The sequence below is a fragment of the Amblyraja radiata genome, chromosome 3 (assembly GCF_010909765.2).
Source record: "Amblyraja radiata isolate CabotCenter1 chromosome 3, sAmbRad1.1.pri, whole genome shotgun sequence".
NCBI classification, from domain to species: Eukaryota; Metazoa; Chordata; class Chondrichthyes; order Rajiformes; family Rajidae; genus Amblyraja; species Amblyraja radiata.
In genome coordinates this window covers 35,650,524-35,663,216 of record NC_045958.1, presented here as the reverse complement: position 1 = coordinate 35,663,216, position 12,693 = coordinate 35,650,524, and the positions used below count along the sequence as shown (strand labels likewise).

The following is a 12,693-nucleotide window of genomic DNA, read 5'->3' as shown; positions in this document are numbered from 1 at the left end:
AAAATCTCAAAATTTGTAACATTGCTACTGATATCCCTTCCCACTGAACTCTCCCTGTATTTTAATATTAATAATGCTAATATTTTAGCATTGTACATAATCTTTAAATGTTTTCTGCCTGTGTAGAGATCAGCTCCAAATTGAGATTTCATTACTCTTGCATTTGAACTTTACTTTAGAAGGAATATTGTACAGTCTGAATTAATAGCCCCAAAAAACTGGCTACTGAATGAAGTTTAACATTTCTTGGGAAATGCAGTTGGACTGCCAACATCTAAAGATAAAAAAAATATATATAATATTGGAAATATACTATTGGTAAGGCAATTACTTTAGAGATACATTTGTTTTAAATGCATTTCAACTATTAGCAATCTTTGTTTTTAACTTGAAGAACTCTTCTAAATACAAGCCACAGCAAAAGCATGTCATTTTAGGTAAGTGTCATGGACATTTGATTGTAGAGAGACTTTCCTACTGTGTATTGTAATGACCATTTATTTCTCTTTAGTAATATAGATTATAAAGCAGTTTCTTTCTTTCAGTTGTTGCATGCAATTACCAAACTGCTCTGTAGTTTATATTAGTCAAGTTAAAGTACATCTAAATGAAAAACGTGGAAACGAAACTATATACACAAAACATCACACCAATGTTCAAGGATATATATTTTTTATTTAAATGCAGTCAAAGTGGTATTTAGGCTACAAAGAAAAGTAGTTTTGAAGAATGGGGTGGGATGAATTTTTTGGCTTGGGTTCTTCAACTCATTTACTATAACTTGGGTTGCAAGAGCCACAGAAAACCAAGTTGCAGAGTGTTGAGGAATGTGAAGGCATTGACCTCACTGTGGCTGGATGCAATAGAGCTTGCAATTCTCCCGAGGACAAAACTTTGCTGCAGTTAAAGTTTTATTATATTAATGTTTACTGTATTCAATCACTATGCATTTCTGGTAAGAAACTATCAATAATGCAGTTTACATTGCAATACATTTAACTTACGATGGGCATTAGTAAATTTCAGAAAAAAATTCCTGTTGCTCAAAGGCATACATGGTACAGTATAAATTTCTTTAAAAACACAGCATTTAATACAAATGGCAACTCTAAATAAGAATAAATCGTGACTCAATTCATTAATTTGGTTTTTATCTAATAAATATGAGATTTGTTGAAAGGATAGGCTTTTAATTGACATGAGTCAACGTCATATTTCCATTAACTGAGCTGTCAGTACAATAATTTACATACATTTCTATGCATACACAAATTTTAATACATTTGATAAATTATTAACGGAAGAGTGAATTTGAGGAGTTTGACATTTTGCTGCTGCACATGGAAAATATCACCAGGTCCATTTCCTGGGTACAGAATTTACAAAGGAAGACATTGCTATTGGAGACTCAAGATGTTCTCTGGATCTAACAACTGGCAGTATGAGAGGGTAGATTTGGCATTATTTTGTCCTTTTCCATATCTGGCTGAGCCCTTGTGGCTAAAGGGATCAGAGGGTAGGGAGAGAAGGCAGGTACAGGATACTGAGTTGGATGATCAGCCATGATCATATTGAATGGCGGTGCAGGTTCGAAGGGCCGAATGGCCTACTCCTTCACCTATTTTCTACTTTAAGTAATTTTGAAGTACGTCCTATTCTTTGTCCCTAGAACCTTACTGCATAATTGAACTTGCAGGTGCATGGAAGTAGATGCTACAAAATAAAATTTCACTTTCCTTAGACACCATACTCAACATCATACATTAGAGAAGGAGAAGCATGTCCTCGCATTCCACCATGTGATGTCAGTACAGACATATTCTCTATCCTTCACCATAGAAGTTACCAATTTAGTCATTTATTTCATCAGTAACCTATACAACGCTTTTGTCTAAATCCATGTATGGCCATATGCATTTGACGTCAATCTCAGGTTAATAGCGATGAGGTCAGCATATATTACCCATCCATAATAGCCTTTGAAATTCAGTTACAAGTTGACTAAAGTGTTGTGGTTCTGAAGTTACACACAGTGCAAGAACATACTGTTTACCTTTGCATTCCTGGAAACCAGATGTGTTTTAATATGTTGCTTTCATGAGAAATTAAACTGATTCTCCCAGATTTAACTACGGTAAGTGAATTTAAATTCTCCAGAATTTTATCATGACAAATAAATCACCAAAACAAAATCACAATAAACGATAGCATGATACTGGCCCTCCCAGCATGCAAACACTATAAACTGTAAAAAATAAAATATAGACCATAGAATAGTACAGCACAAGAACAGGCCACAATGTCTGTGCCAAACATGATACCAAGATCATCTCTTATCTACCTGCATATAACCCATATTCCTTCATTCCCTGCATGTCCATCCAAAAATCTCGTAAATGTCACTATCGTATCTGCCTTGACCATGTTCCAGGTCCTCACCATCCTCTGTAAAACAAAGTTGCCCCACCCATCCCTTTTAAACTTTGCCCCTCTCACCTTAAAGCCAGCTCTCTAGTATTTGATTTTTGTATCCTGGGAAAAAGGTACTAGCGTCTACCCTCCCTATGCCCCTCATAATGTTACTTACATCTATCAGGTCTCCCCGCAACCTCTGGCGTTCCGGAGAAAATAATCCAAGTCTTTTGGATACCAAAATTTACATTAAATTTACAGTAAAATGATTATTAAAACAAGCCACTTCCATGCACATGCCAGGAAATATTAAAAGACTGCAGAATAATCCTGGTACTATACTTTTATTAATTTAGTAACTTGTAGTCAATATGTGACCATACACAAAACCTATAATTCTAATTTCAATCAAAATAAAAGGGAATAAACTTTAAAGAAAGTGTGTGAATTTCCTGGAAAAATGCAGTTGTGTAATTTTAATTGGTACCAATTCTGTTCACCTGCACTTCATTATATGGTGCTAGAGGATTTGTTTTGCCTTGAGACACAGAAATTTGTGGGTAGAAAACAGAACAGGCCATCTGTGGTAAGGAAAAATAAAATTGATATTTCAAGTTTCAGATTTCAGGATCTTTAATGTATTTTCAGGAAGATACGTGGCTGTTCCGCCACAGATGCTACCCGACCTGCAAAGTATCATTTTATGTTTTCCTTTCATTTCCAGCATCCATTATATTAATTATGAGAGTTTGCAATAATTTTAACGCATACTTCAACATAAAAATGAGGACTCCTCTAAAAAATTCACAGTGATTGTAAAAATGTTGCCAGTCCCACCCCTCTCCTCTCATTTTAAATGTTACTAGTTTTCTTGGTAGATTATTCTTTGGAAAGTAAATTGGATAACACTGCATCAGATTTAATTATCTACTCATATCAATTAAAAAGCACAACAAAATCTTAAGCAACATTTTTTCCCAAACAAGAGAGTGCATCTACATGATGAAAATTGTAGAAAAATTGCATATTCTATTATTTAAGACAATTTAAAACCAGTTAAGCGATGATTATAATATAACCAAAAATATTAAAATTAGTCAATGTTTATCAAAGTTATCTATGATCAAATTGAAATAAAAGCACAATTTTCTTTAAATGTCTGGCTGAATTTAACAATGTGTACTTATTGAAAACATGAGATATAATAATGAAAGAGATTGAAAAATGAGCTCAGTTCTTAATTTTGAGAACATTTTTAGTAGATTTTTTAATGCATTAGAATTCCAACATACTTAGTAGATTAAGCATAGAAAGAAAATGTTTGTCCAGATCAGTTGGAATTCTCACCAAATTGGTTTTGACTGCAGTTAAAACTTCTCTCCAGTACTGTTTTTAAGAGCTCTGTGTTTAAATAGCATTTACTAAGGAGCATGATTAAATATTTGCAAGCAATTGTGTACCCACCTATGATGTCTGATCTGGGAATATTAAATGGACTAAAAGGCAGGAGAAGAAATTGGAGAGAGCCTAGCTATTCAAAATAAATTAATTTGAGCGGTTTTACCAATTGTTGCCAGCTTTCTAAAATAAATTATTGTTTACTGCTTTTCAACAACCTAACACATTTTTTCCTTGAAAACAATGTTGGTCAACGTTTCTTTCAACTAGATGTCAAATACTGCAATTCTCCTTGTCAATAAATGACTTGGTACAGGTCTTCCCACCAGTCTCCAAAATGCCCACCGAATATTTGGGAGACCAGTGGGGTGGATTTGCCAGCTGTTGCGGGGCTGCAGGCATCTTCTGCTTTAGGGCAACTGTTCACAGCTGCATTTCTAACTTACGAACTATCCTTGTTACAAACAGTTTACTGGGATAGAATCTTGCTGTAACCTGGGCATGATCTGTAATATAAAATTGTGTCACTGAAGATAACTCAACTGTGAACAAAATGTTGGCACGTTTGTTGGAAGTGACACTTTCCCAAGTGTCACACAAATACTCTGAAGCCTTTAACTTTGGGGAATTAGCCTGCGCCTATTGTTGAATGTGTTTCATTCTATTCTGAAAAATTCAGTGCTTAAACATCTAGAACTGATAAATGATAACCAGTGAAAAAATACAATAGCAGTTATCATACAGTTGAGAATTATAAATACCCATTAAAATATACTGGACAACAATGGAGGAACTAAAATATAGATGATTATAAATCAAAATGGATTACAAATCCCCTATTGTTGTTTACATCGGTAGATAGGTACATGATTCAATTAAATTCGATTCACTTAGCAAATAAAAGTCTAGTTAATAGATGTGATTGTTATGAAATTTGTAACACTTATTCATGTCTTTGGATGCTGATCTTGTGTTCCACTTTCTTTCACTTCTTGGAGTTTTCCCAGAATCCACTAAAGGGAACAAAAGTGAAGATTGAGGCCGACAAATCAAATTAAATATGTATAGCTAGGAATACGAGTTTGTATTTTTAATGATGTTGAGACTATTCAGAAGCAGTTATTCTGTTACCTTTATAACTGGAAGTCTGCAACCACTGGAATCAGTACCATTATTAACATGTTGCTAATGTAGGGGGCATCATTAATATGTTTACAGATGACATGAAAGTTGGTAGTTTTATGGATAATGAGGAAGGTTGTCCAAGGCACCAGCAGGATATTGATCAGAGGAAAAACTGGGCAGTGTTGGCAGAAGGACATTAATCAAAGAAAGATGCCTTTTGGGAAGCCAAATAAGGGTGTATATATAAAATGGGAGGGAGCAGTGTCAATGTCGATGAACAGCTTGGGCTTCAAGTCCAGTTTCCTGAAATTGGCATCACTTGCATGAGGTAATGAAGAAGGCAAATGGCATGCTTACCTTATGGTGTGTGACCAGAACTGGACAAAAACGCTCCATGTGCAGCCTAACCAACATTTTGTAAAGATGGAACACAACGTCCCAATTTGTAATCTAATCTATGTACCAACCTACAGTGCCCTCTATAATGTTTGGGACAAAGACCAATCATTTATTTATTTGCCTCTGTACTCCACAATTTGAGATATGTAATAGAAAAAATAGGGTTAGGGTGTAGCAGTGGTGTTGCTGCCTGACAGTGCCAGAGCCCCAGGTTCAATCCTGACTACAATGCCATCTGCATGGAGTTTGTACATTCTCCCTGTGGTCACGCGGGTTTTCTGTGGGTGCTCCGGCTTTCTCTCACACTCCAAAGGTGTACAGGTCTGTAAGTTACTTGGCTTTGGTGAATTTATACATTGTCCCTGGTGTGCAGGCTACTGGTCGGCACCGACCCAGTAGCAAAGTGCCTATTTCCACTCGTATCTCTAAAGTCAAAAGTAAAGTTCATGTGCCTACTTATACCCATGAGCGGCTATGTATGTGGTTGTATTCCATTTGCAATTGCTTATGCAGGCCCCTGCTCTTACGCATCTGTATACGAATGCACCGTTACACGTCTTGTGCTCATGTACACGCTTGTGTATGTATGTGGGCACACGTTCCCATGTATATTCTCACGCTCGCACTCGTATGCATGCGTGCTCTTGTATTATCTTCTGAGCACCTGCACTTGTGCCATATGTACGCCCGCCTATGCATGCCCCTGTGTGAGTGAAGACAGCTGTGCACGTATATGGGACATGAGCATGGGTACACATGACGGGCATACAAGGCACGGGTGTACAAAGCGCACTTGTGCCATGGTGTGCAGGTGCTCGTATATGCCCTCGCGTGCACCCATTCACTCATGCACATGTTCATTTGCCCAGAATGCCCATGTGAGGGAGATCATATACACGTGCACCCGTGTACATGTAGCCAGAAAATGCTGGAGTAACTCAGCGGGACAGACATCATCTCAGGTGAGAAGGAATGGGTGACGTTTCGGGTTGAGACCCTTCTTCAGATTGAATCAGTCTTGATCAAACCTGAAACAACACCCATTCCTTCTCTCCAGAGATGCTGCCTGTCCCGCTGAGTTACTCCAGTATTTTGTGCCTATCTTCGATTTAAACCAGCATCTGCAGTTCATATACATGTAGCAACCTTGAATGCATGCACGTTCGCACTATTGCGTGCCCATATGACCCCCCCCCCCCCCCCCGATTGCGTCTGTTTTCAGAGTACACCTATGCACACCCGCACATCCATGATCAAGTTTGTGTGGGTCCGCCCACATGCACATGTGCCTTTGTCTGAGCTTGTGTTCACACGCACCCATGTGTGCACACTAGTGTGAGGGAGTAATGTAGTAAAGAAAACAAACTCAACCTTAGCATTTTTTTTCCCCCAAGAGGGCTTGGCTTGTAAACAAAAAAAAGGATGTAATGCTGAGGCTCTATAAGGTGCTGGTCAGGCTGCATTTGGAATATTGTGAGCAATTTTGGGCACCATATCTGAGGAAGGATGTGCTGGCTCTGGAGAGGGTCCAGAGGAGGTTTACAAGAATGATCCCAGGAATGAATAGGTTAACCTATGATGAGCGTTTATCAGCACTGCACCTTTACTTGCTGGAGTGTAGAAGAATGATGGGGGATCTAATTGAAACATACATAATAGTGAATGGCTGTGAAGGGGATGTTTCCAATAGTGGGAGAGTCTAGGACTAGTGGTCATCACCTTAGAATTAAAATACTTTATTTTAGGAATGAGATGAGAAATGTCTTTAGTCGGAGGGTGGTGAATCTGTGGAGGCCGTCAGTGGATATTTTTAAGGCATAGATAGATTTTTGATTAGTACAGGTGTCAGAGATTATGGGGAGAAGCAGTGCTTCCACACCTCAACATTTTTTTTCCTGAAATAGAATCCCAAATTTCCTGGAATTTGATGGTATTTCCTAAAATTTTCAAACATACTTCTTGCGTGCTATTTGTTGTTGTTTTTCATTCGTGAGCACAAACTGCACAGGCGCGGATGGTCGTAAATATCAGGCATGATATTCAGAAAAAAAGTAGGAAGTATTGGCCGGGGGTCAAGGAGACCGGTTAGGCCCCTGACGGGGTCCAGGGGCAATCCCCCATGAAGCTCCTGCATTTTCAATAAATTGACAGTGATTCCCAAGCTTTCTGCTGGTAGTTTACATAACAAAAGTTTAGAATTTTTCTAACATGTAACCAGTAAAATAACCCCCAAAAGAAAAATATTTCATGAAATAAATGACTTCATACAGCTAAAAAAAATCTTTACAAATTATGTTACCTGAAATGTCTCTTTGCCTAACACTATGTGCATATAGCACAGAAGAAGTGATTTTGGCTGCAGCCATCTTCTACTTCAGTAAGGGAAGCTGGTTGGTGATTGGCCGCAATGCCCTTGGAGACAGCGGCTGATTGGAGAAATATAGGCCAAAGTGAATTTTAAGGGAAGCTGCGCGATGATTGGATACAACTCCCTTAGAGACAGCAGTTGATTGGCCGCTAAATAATCAGGCACAAAAAATTGAAAAATAGGAAAACAAAAAAATCGGAATTCTGGTTTAAAATGGAAGAATATCATGCCTGAAATATACTTTTTTCTCCCCCAAATCCCAGGCCGGATGTGGAAATTTCCTGAAATTATTTTATTTCCCTAGAATTACCCGAAGACAACCAGAATTTCTCAAATTTCGGGTAATTGCCTTCAAAGTAGAAACACTGGGAAGAAGGCAGGAGAATGGGGTCAGGAGGGAGAGATAGATCAGCCATGACTGAATGGCGGAGTAGACTTGATAGGCCAAACGGCCTAATTTTACTCCTATCACTTATATCACTTATGACTAGTGTCCGTGCACAATCGTACGCTTCCATGTACCTGATAGTGCACGCCTCATGCTTGTGTACTGTGTGTTCATGTATTTGTACAGGTGAGTGCCTGTGTATGCCTGTACACTATGTATACATACATGAAGCTATGTGGGTGTGGGCTGTAACAAGTTGAAACAAGAGAGGCAGTTAAACACTTAATACATTTCATCCTAGAAGTGTAATGGTATAGTGTAAAAAAAAGTACCTTTGCATCAGCTTCAGATTTGAAGTTTACGATTTTTCCATATTCTTTTGCATGGAAGACAGATTTAACCCGTTCCTTCAAGAAAATGGGGACAATGTTAGAATGACATAAAATAGCCCAAACCAAACAATGGCCTTATAAAGAAGGGTCTCGACCCAAAACGTCACCCAATCCTTCTCTCCATGCCTGGCCCGCTGAGTTACTCCAGCATTGTGTGTCTACCAATGTCTTTTTAAACCAGGTTTCCTGTGAAACACGACCTGCAGCTTCACGATTGAACAGCATTCTTTAATGTATTAAAACATCTGCTAGCAGCAGTCCATGAAAAACAAATAGCTGAATAGAACTAATAAATCTTCCCCTCTCCAGAAAGAATGATCTGTCCTCAGCAAAAGCATATAACCATATAACAATTACAGCAAAAGCCTTACCTTTACAGTGCATTCAGAAAGTATTCAGACCCCGTCACTTTTTCCACATTTTGTTACCTTACAGCCTTATTCTAAAATGGATGAAATTCTTTTTTTTCCATCATCAATCTACACACAATACCCCATAATAAAAAAGCAAAAACAGGTGCTTAGATATTTTTGCAGTAATTAAAAAGAAATAACTGAAATATCACATTTGCATAAGTATTCAGACCCTTTACTCAGTACTTTGTTGCGGCACCTTTGGCAGTGATTACAGCCTCAAGTCTTCTTGGGTATGACGCTACAAGCTTGGCACATGTGTATTTGGGTAATTTCTCCCATTCTCTGCAGATCCTCTCAAGCTCTGTCAGGTTGGATGGGGAGCGTCGATGCACAGCTATTTTCAGGTCCCTCCAGAGATGTTTGATCGGGTTCAAGTCCGGGCTCTGGCTGGGCCACTCAAGGACATTCACAGACTTGTCTCGAAGCCACTACTGCGTTGTCTTGGCTGTGTGCTTAGGGTCGTTGTCCGGTTGGAAGGTGAACCTCAGCCCCAGTCTGTTGTCCATAACGCTCTGGAGCAGGTTTTCATTAAGGATCACTCTGTACTTTGCTCCGTTCATCTTTCCCTCGATCCTGATTAGTCTCCCAGTTCCTGCCGCTGAAAACATCCCCACAGCATGATGCTGCCACTACCATACTTCACCGCAGGTATGGTATTGGCCAGGTGATGAGCAGTGCCTGGTTTCCTCCAGACGTGACGCTTGGCATTCAAGCCAAAGAGTTCAATCTTGGTTTCATCAGACCAGAGAATCTTGTTTCTCATGGTCTGAGAGTCCTTTTGGCAAACTCCAAGCGGGATGTCATGTGCCTTTTACAGAGGAGTGGCTTCCGTCTGGCCACTCTACCATAAAGGCCTGATTGGTGGAGTGCTGCAGATATAGTTGTCCTTCTGGATGGTTCTCCCATCTCCACAGAGGAACCCTGGAGCTCTGTCAGAGTGACCATCGGGTTCTTGGTCACCTCCCTGACCAAGGCCCTTCTCCCCCGATTGCTCCATTTGGCTGGGCGACCAGCTCTATAATGAGTCCTGGTGGTTCCAAAGTTCTTCCATTTAAGAATGACAGAAGCCACTGTGCTCTTTGGAACCTGCAAAGCTGCAGAAATTATTTTATACCCTTCAGAAGATCTGTGTCTCGACACAATCCTGTCTCGGAGGTCTATGGACAATTCCTTCGTCTTCATGGCTTGGTTTTTACTCTTGCCTTCTCTTCCTAACACACCCTACCTGTGACCACAACAAAGATGGGCAGGGTTGAATCGAGCAGAGGTGGGATCGCTGAGCTGACCAGATCGATCACTCATGAGTCAGTGAGGCTGGCTTGCAGCCGCTCTTCCCGTGAACTGCTCGCTCTCTCCAGACACTGCTGTTTCTGTGATCACTCCTACATAGTGTTTGTTTATTTCCAGGATACAAACAGTTCTCATGAATGGGAACCAGACATATACAGGGGACTTTAGTAGTGTTACAGACAACTCAGAAGCTACATATTGAAAATGACCTGACAAGTCATTGAGGAAGTGTTTGCAAGTGACCATAAGAAGGCTTATTAATTTAAATGATTATACCCTTTTAAATAACACCATCATTGTAATTCGTTCCAAGTTACAACATACTAAGGACTATGATCTAGAGTTGAATAAAATATAGGAAGTAAACAAGACAAGTTTACGAGACAACGCGTCGTAGACAAAGGGGAGTCTGAATGAATTGTTGCAACTTCCTGATGACAACTGTATACATACATGTGAAACTGACATGATTAAATACTTTTTGTTAAACATTACTCCGAGTAGAATTAAGCATGCTCTTACTTTGGCTTCAATGCGCAATCTCCGTCCATCGACAACGAAAGGCTCCTTAGTGAATTCTTCAAAGCTGTACTGCCATTCACAAGTCAACTGTCCGAATGTTCCTTGTGTTACAAAAAATACCCCACTGGAAAATAAATGAATATCGATGGAATCAGATGGGCAAAGGGCACATAGAAACATTATTGGTAAATAATCTTCAATACATCAATTCATAAACATGAACAGGCATCACGTAAATTTATATTAATTGAATTTTCTCAATTATGCAAATATTAATAAATATCCATGCTGGCTGAAGTAAAAGTCCTCACTAAAGTTGATTCAACTAGGCCTAATTTGGAAATTGTCAGGAAAAATAGGCATTAAAAGAAAAACACATATTGTACATCTCTAAGTTGATTCAATAGCCAGCATGTGGAATTCTCAGACAACACCTACAGTGTCCATAATGTTTGGGACAAAGACCCATCATTTAGTTATTTGCCTCTGTACTCCACAATTTGAGATTGTAATCGAAAATATCACATGTGGTTAAAGTGCACATTGTCAGATTTTAATAAAGGACATTTTTAAACATTTTGGTTTCACCATGTAGAAATGACAGCAGTATTTATACATAGTCCCCCATTTCAGGGCACCATAATATTTGGGACACAGCGATGTCATGTAAATGAAAGTAGTCAGGTTTAGTATTTTGTTGCATATACTTTGCATGCAATGATTACTGCTTGAAGTCTGCGATTCATGGACATCACCAGTTGCTGGGTGACTTCTCTGGTGATGCTCTGCCAGGCCTGTATTGCAGCCATCTTTAGCTTATGCTTGTTTTGGGGGGCTAGTCCCTTTCAGTTTTCTCTTCAGCATATGAAAGGCATGCTCAATTGGGTTCAGATCGGGAGCTTGACTTGGCCACTCAAGAATTTATCATTTTTTTACTTTGAAAAACTTTGTTGCTTTAACAGTATGTTTGCGATCATTGTCTTGCTGTAGAATGAACCGCCGGCCAATGAGTTTTGAGGCATTTGTTTGAACTTGAGCAGATAGGATGTGTCTAAATATTTCAGAATTCATTATGCTACTACCATCAGCAGTTGTATCATCAATGACGATAAGTGAGCCAGTTCCTTCAGCAGCCATACATGCCCAGGCCATAACACACCCACCATTGTGTTTCACAGATGATGTGGTATGCTTTTAATCTTGGGCAGTTCCTTTTCTCTTCCATACTTTGCTGTTGCCATCACTCTGATATAAGTTAATCTTCGTCTCATGTCCACAAGACCTTTTTCCAGAACTGTGATTGCTCTTTTAAGTACTTCTTGGCAAACTGTAACCTGGCTATCCTATTTTTTGCGGCCAACCAGTGGTTTGCATCTTGCAGTGTAACCACCTCTGTATTTCTGTTCATGAAGTCTTCTGTGGACAGTGGTCATTGACATCTGACTCCTGAAGAGTGTTACTGATCTGTCGGACAGCTGTTTGGGGATTTTTCTTTATGAAAGAGAGAATTCTTCTGTCATCATCAGCTGTGGAGGTTTTCCTTGGCCTGTCAGTCCCTTTGCGATTAGTAAGCTCACCAGTGCTCTCTTAATGATGTTCCATACAGTTGCTTTTGGTAAGCTTAAGGTTTGACTGATGTCTCTAACAGTTTTATTCTTGATTCTCAGTTTCATAGACAATAGACAATAGGTGCAGGAGTAGGCCATTCGGCCCTTCGAGCCAGTACCGCCATTCAATGTGATCATGGCTGATCATCCCCAATCAGTACCCCGTTCCTGCCTTCTCCCCATATCCCCTGACTCCGCTATTTTTAAGAGCCCTATCTAGCTCTCTCTTGAAAGCATCCAGAGAATCTGCCTCCACTGCCCTCTGAGGCAGAGAATTCCACAGACTCACCACTCTCTGTGAGAAAAAGTGTTTCCTCGTCTCCACACTAAATGGCTTACTCCTTATTCTTAAACTGTGGCCCCTGGTTCTGGACTT

The 12,693-nt window shown here is 39.5% G+C and overlaps 1 protein-coding gene across 2 annotated transcripts in view; it reads right to left on the bottom strand.

Annotated features, from left to right (window-relative positions):
- Positions 1 to 655: 655 nt before the first annotated feature.
- Positions 656 to 12,693, bottom strand: part of vps13a (vacuolar protein sorting 13 homolog A) — a 346,213-nt gene continuing 334,175 nt past the window's right edge. For both annotated transcript variants that reach the window (XM_033017572.1, XM_033017571.1), the window contains exons 70-72: positions 10,711 to 10,834; positions 8,423 to 8,497; positions 656 to 4,823 (exon numbers count right to left, since the gene is read on the bottom strand). In XM_033017572.1, the coding sequence (XP_032873463.1) occupies positions 4,758 to 4,823; positions 8,423 to 8,497; positions 10,711 to 10,834 (265 nt within the window). In that variant the 3' untranslated portion in view covers positions 656 to 4,757. The remainder of the gene's footprint in view (positions 4,824 to 8,422; positions 8,498 to 10,710; positions 10,835 to 12,693) is intronic.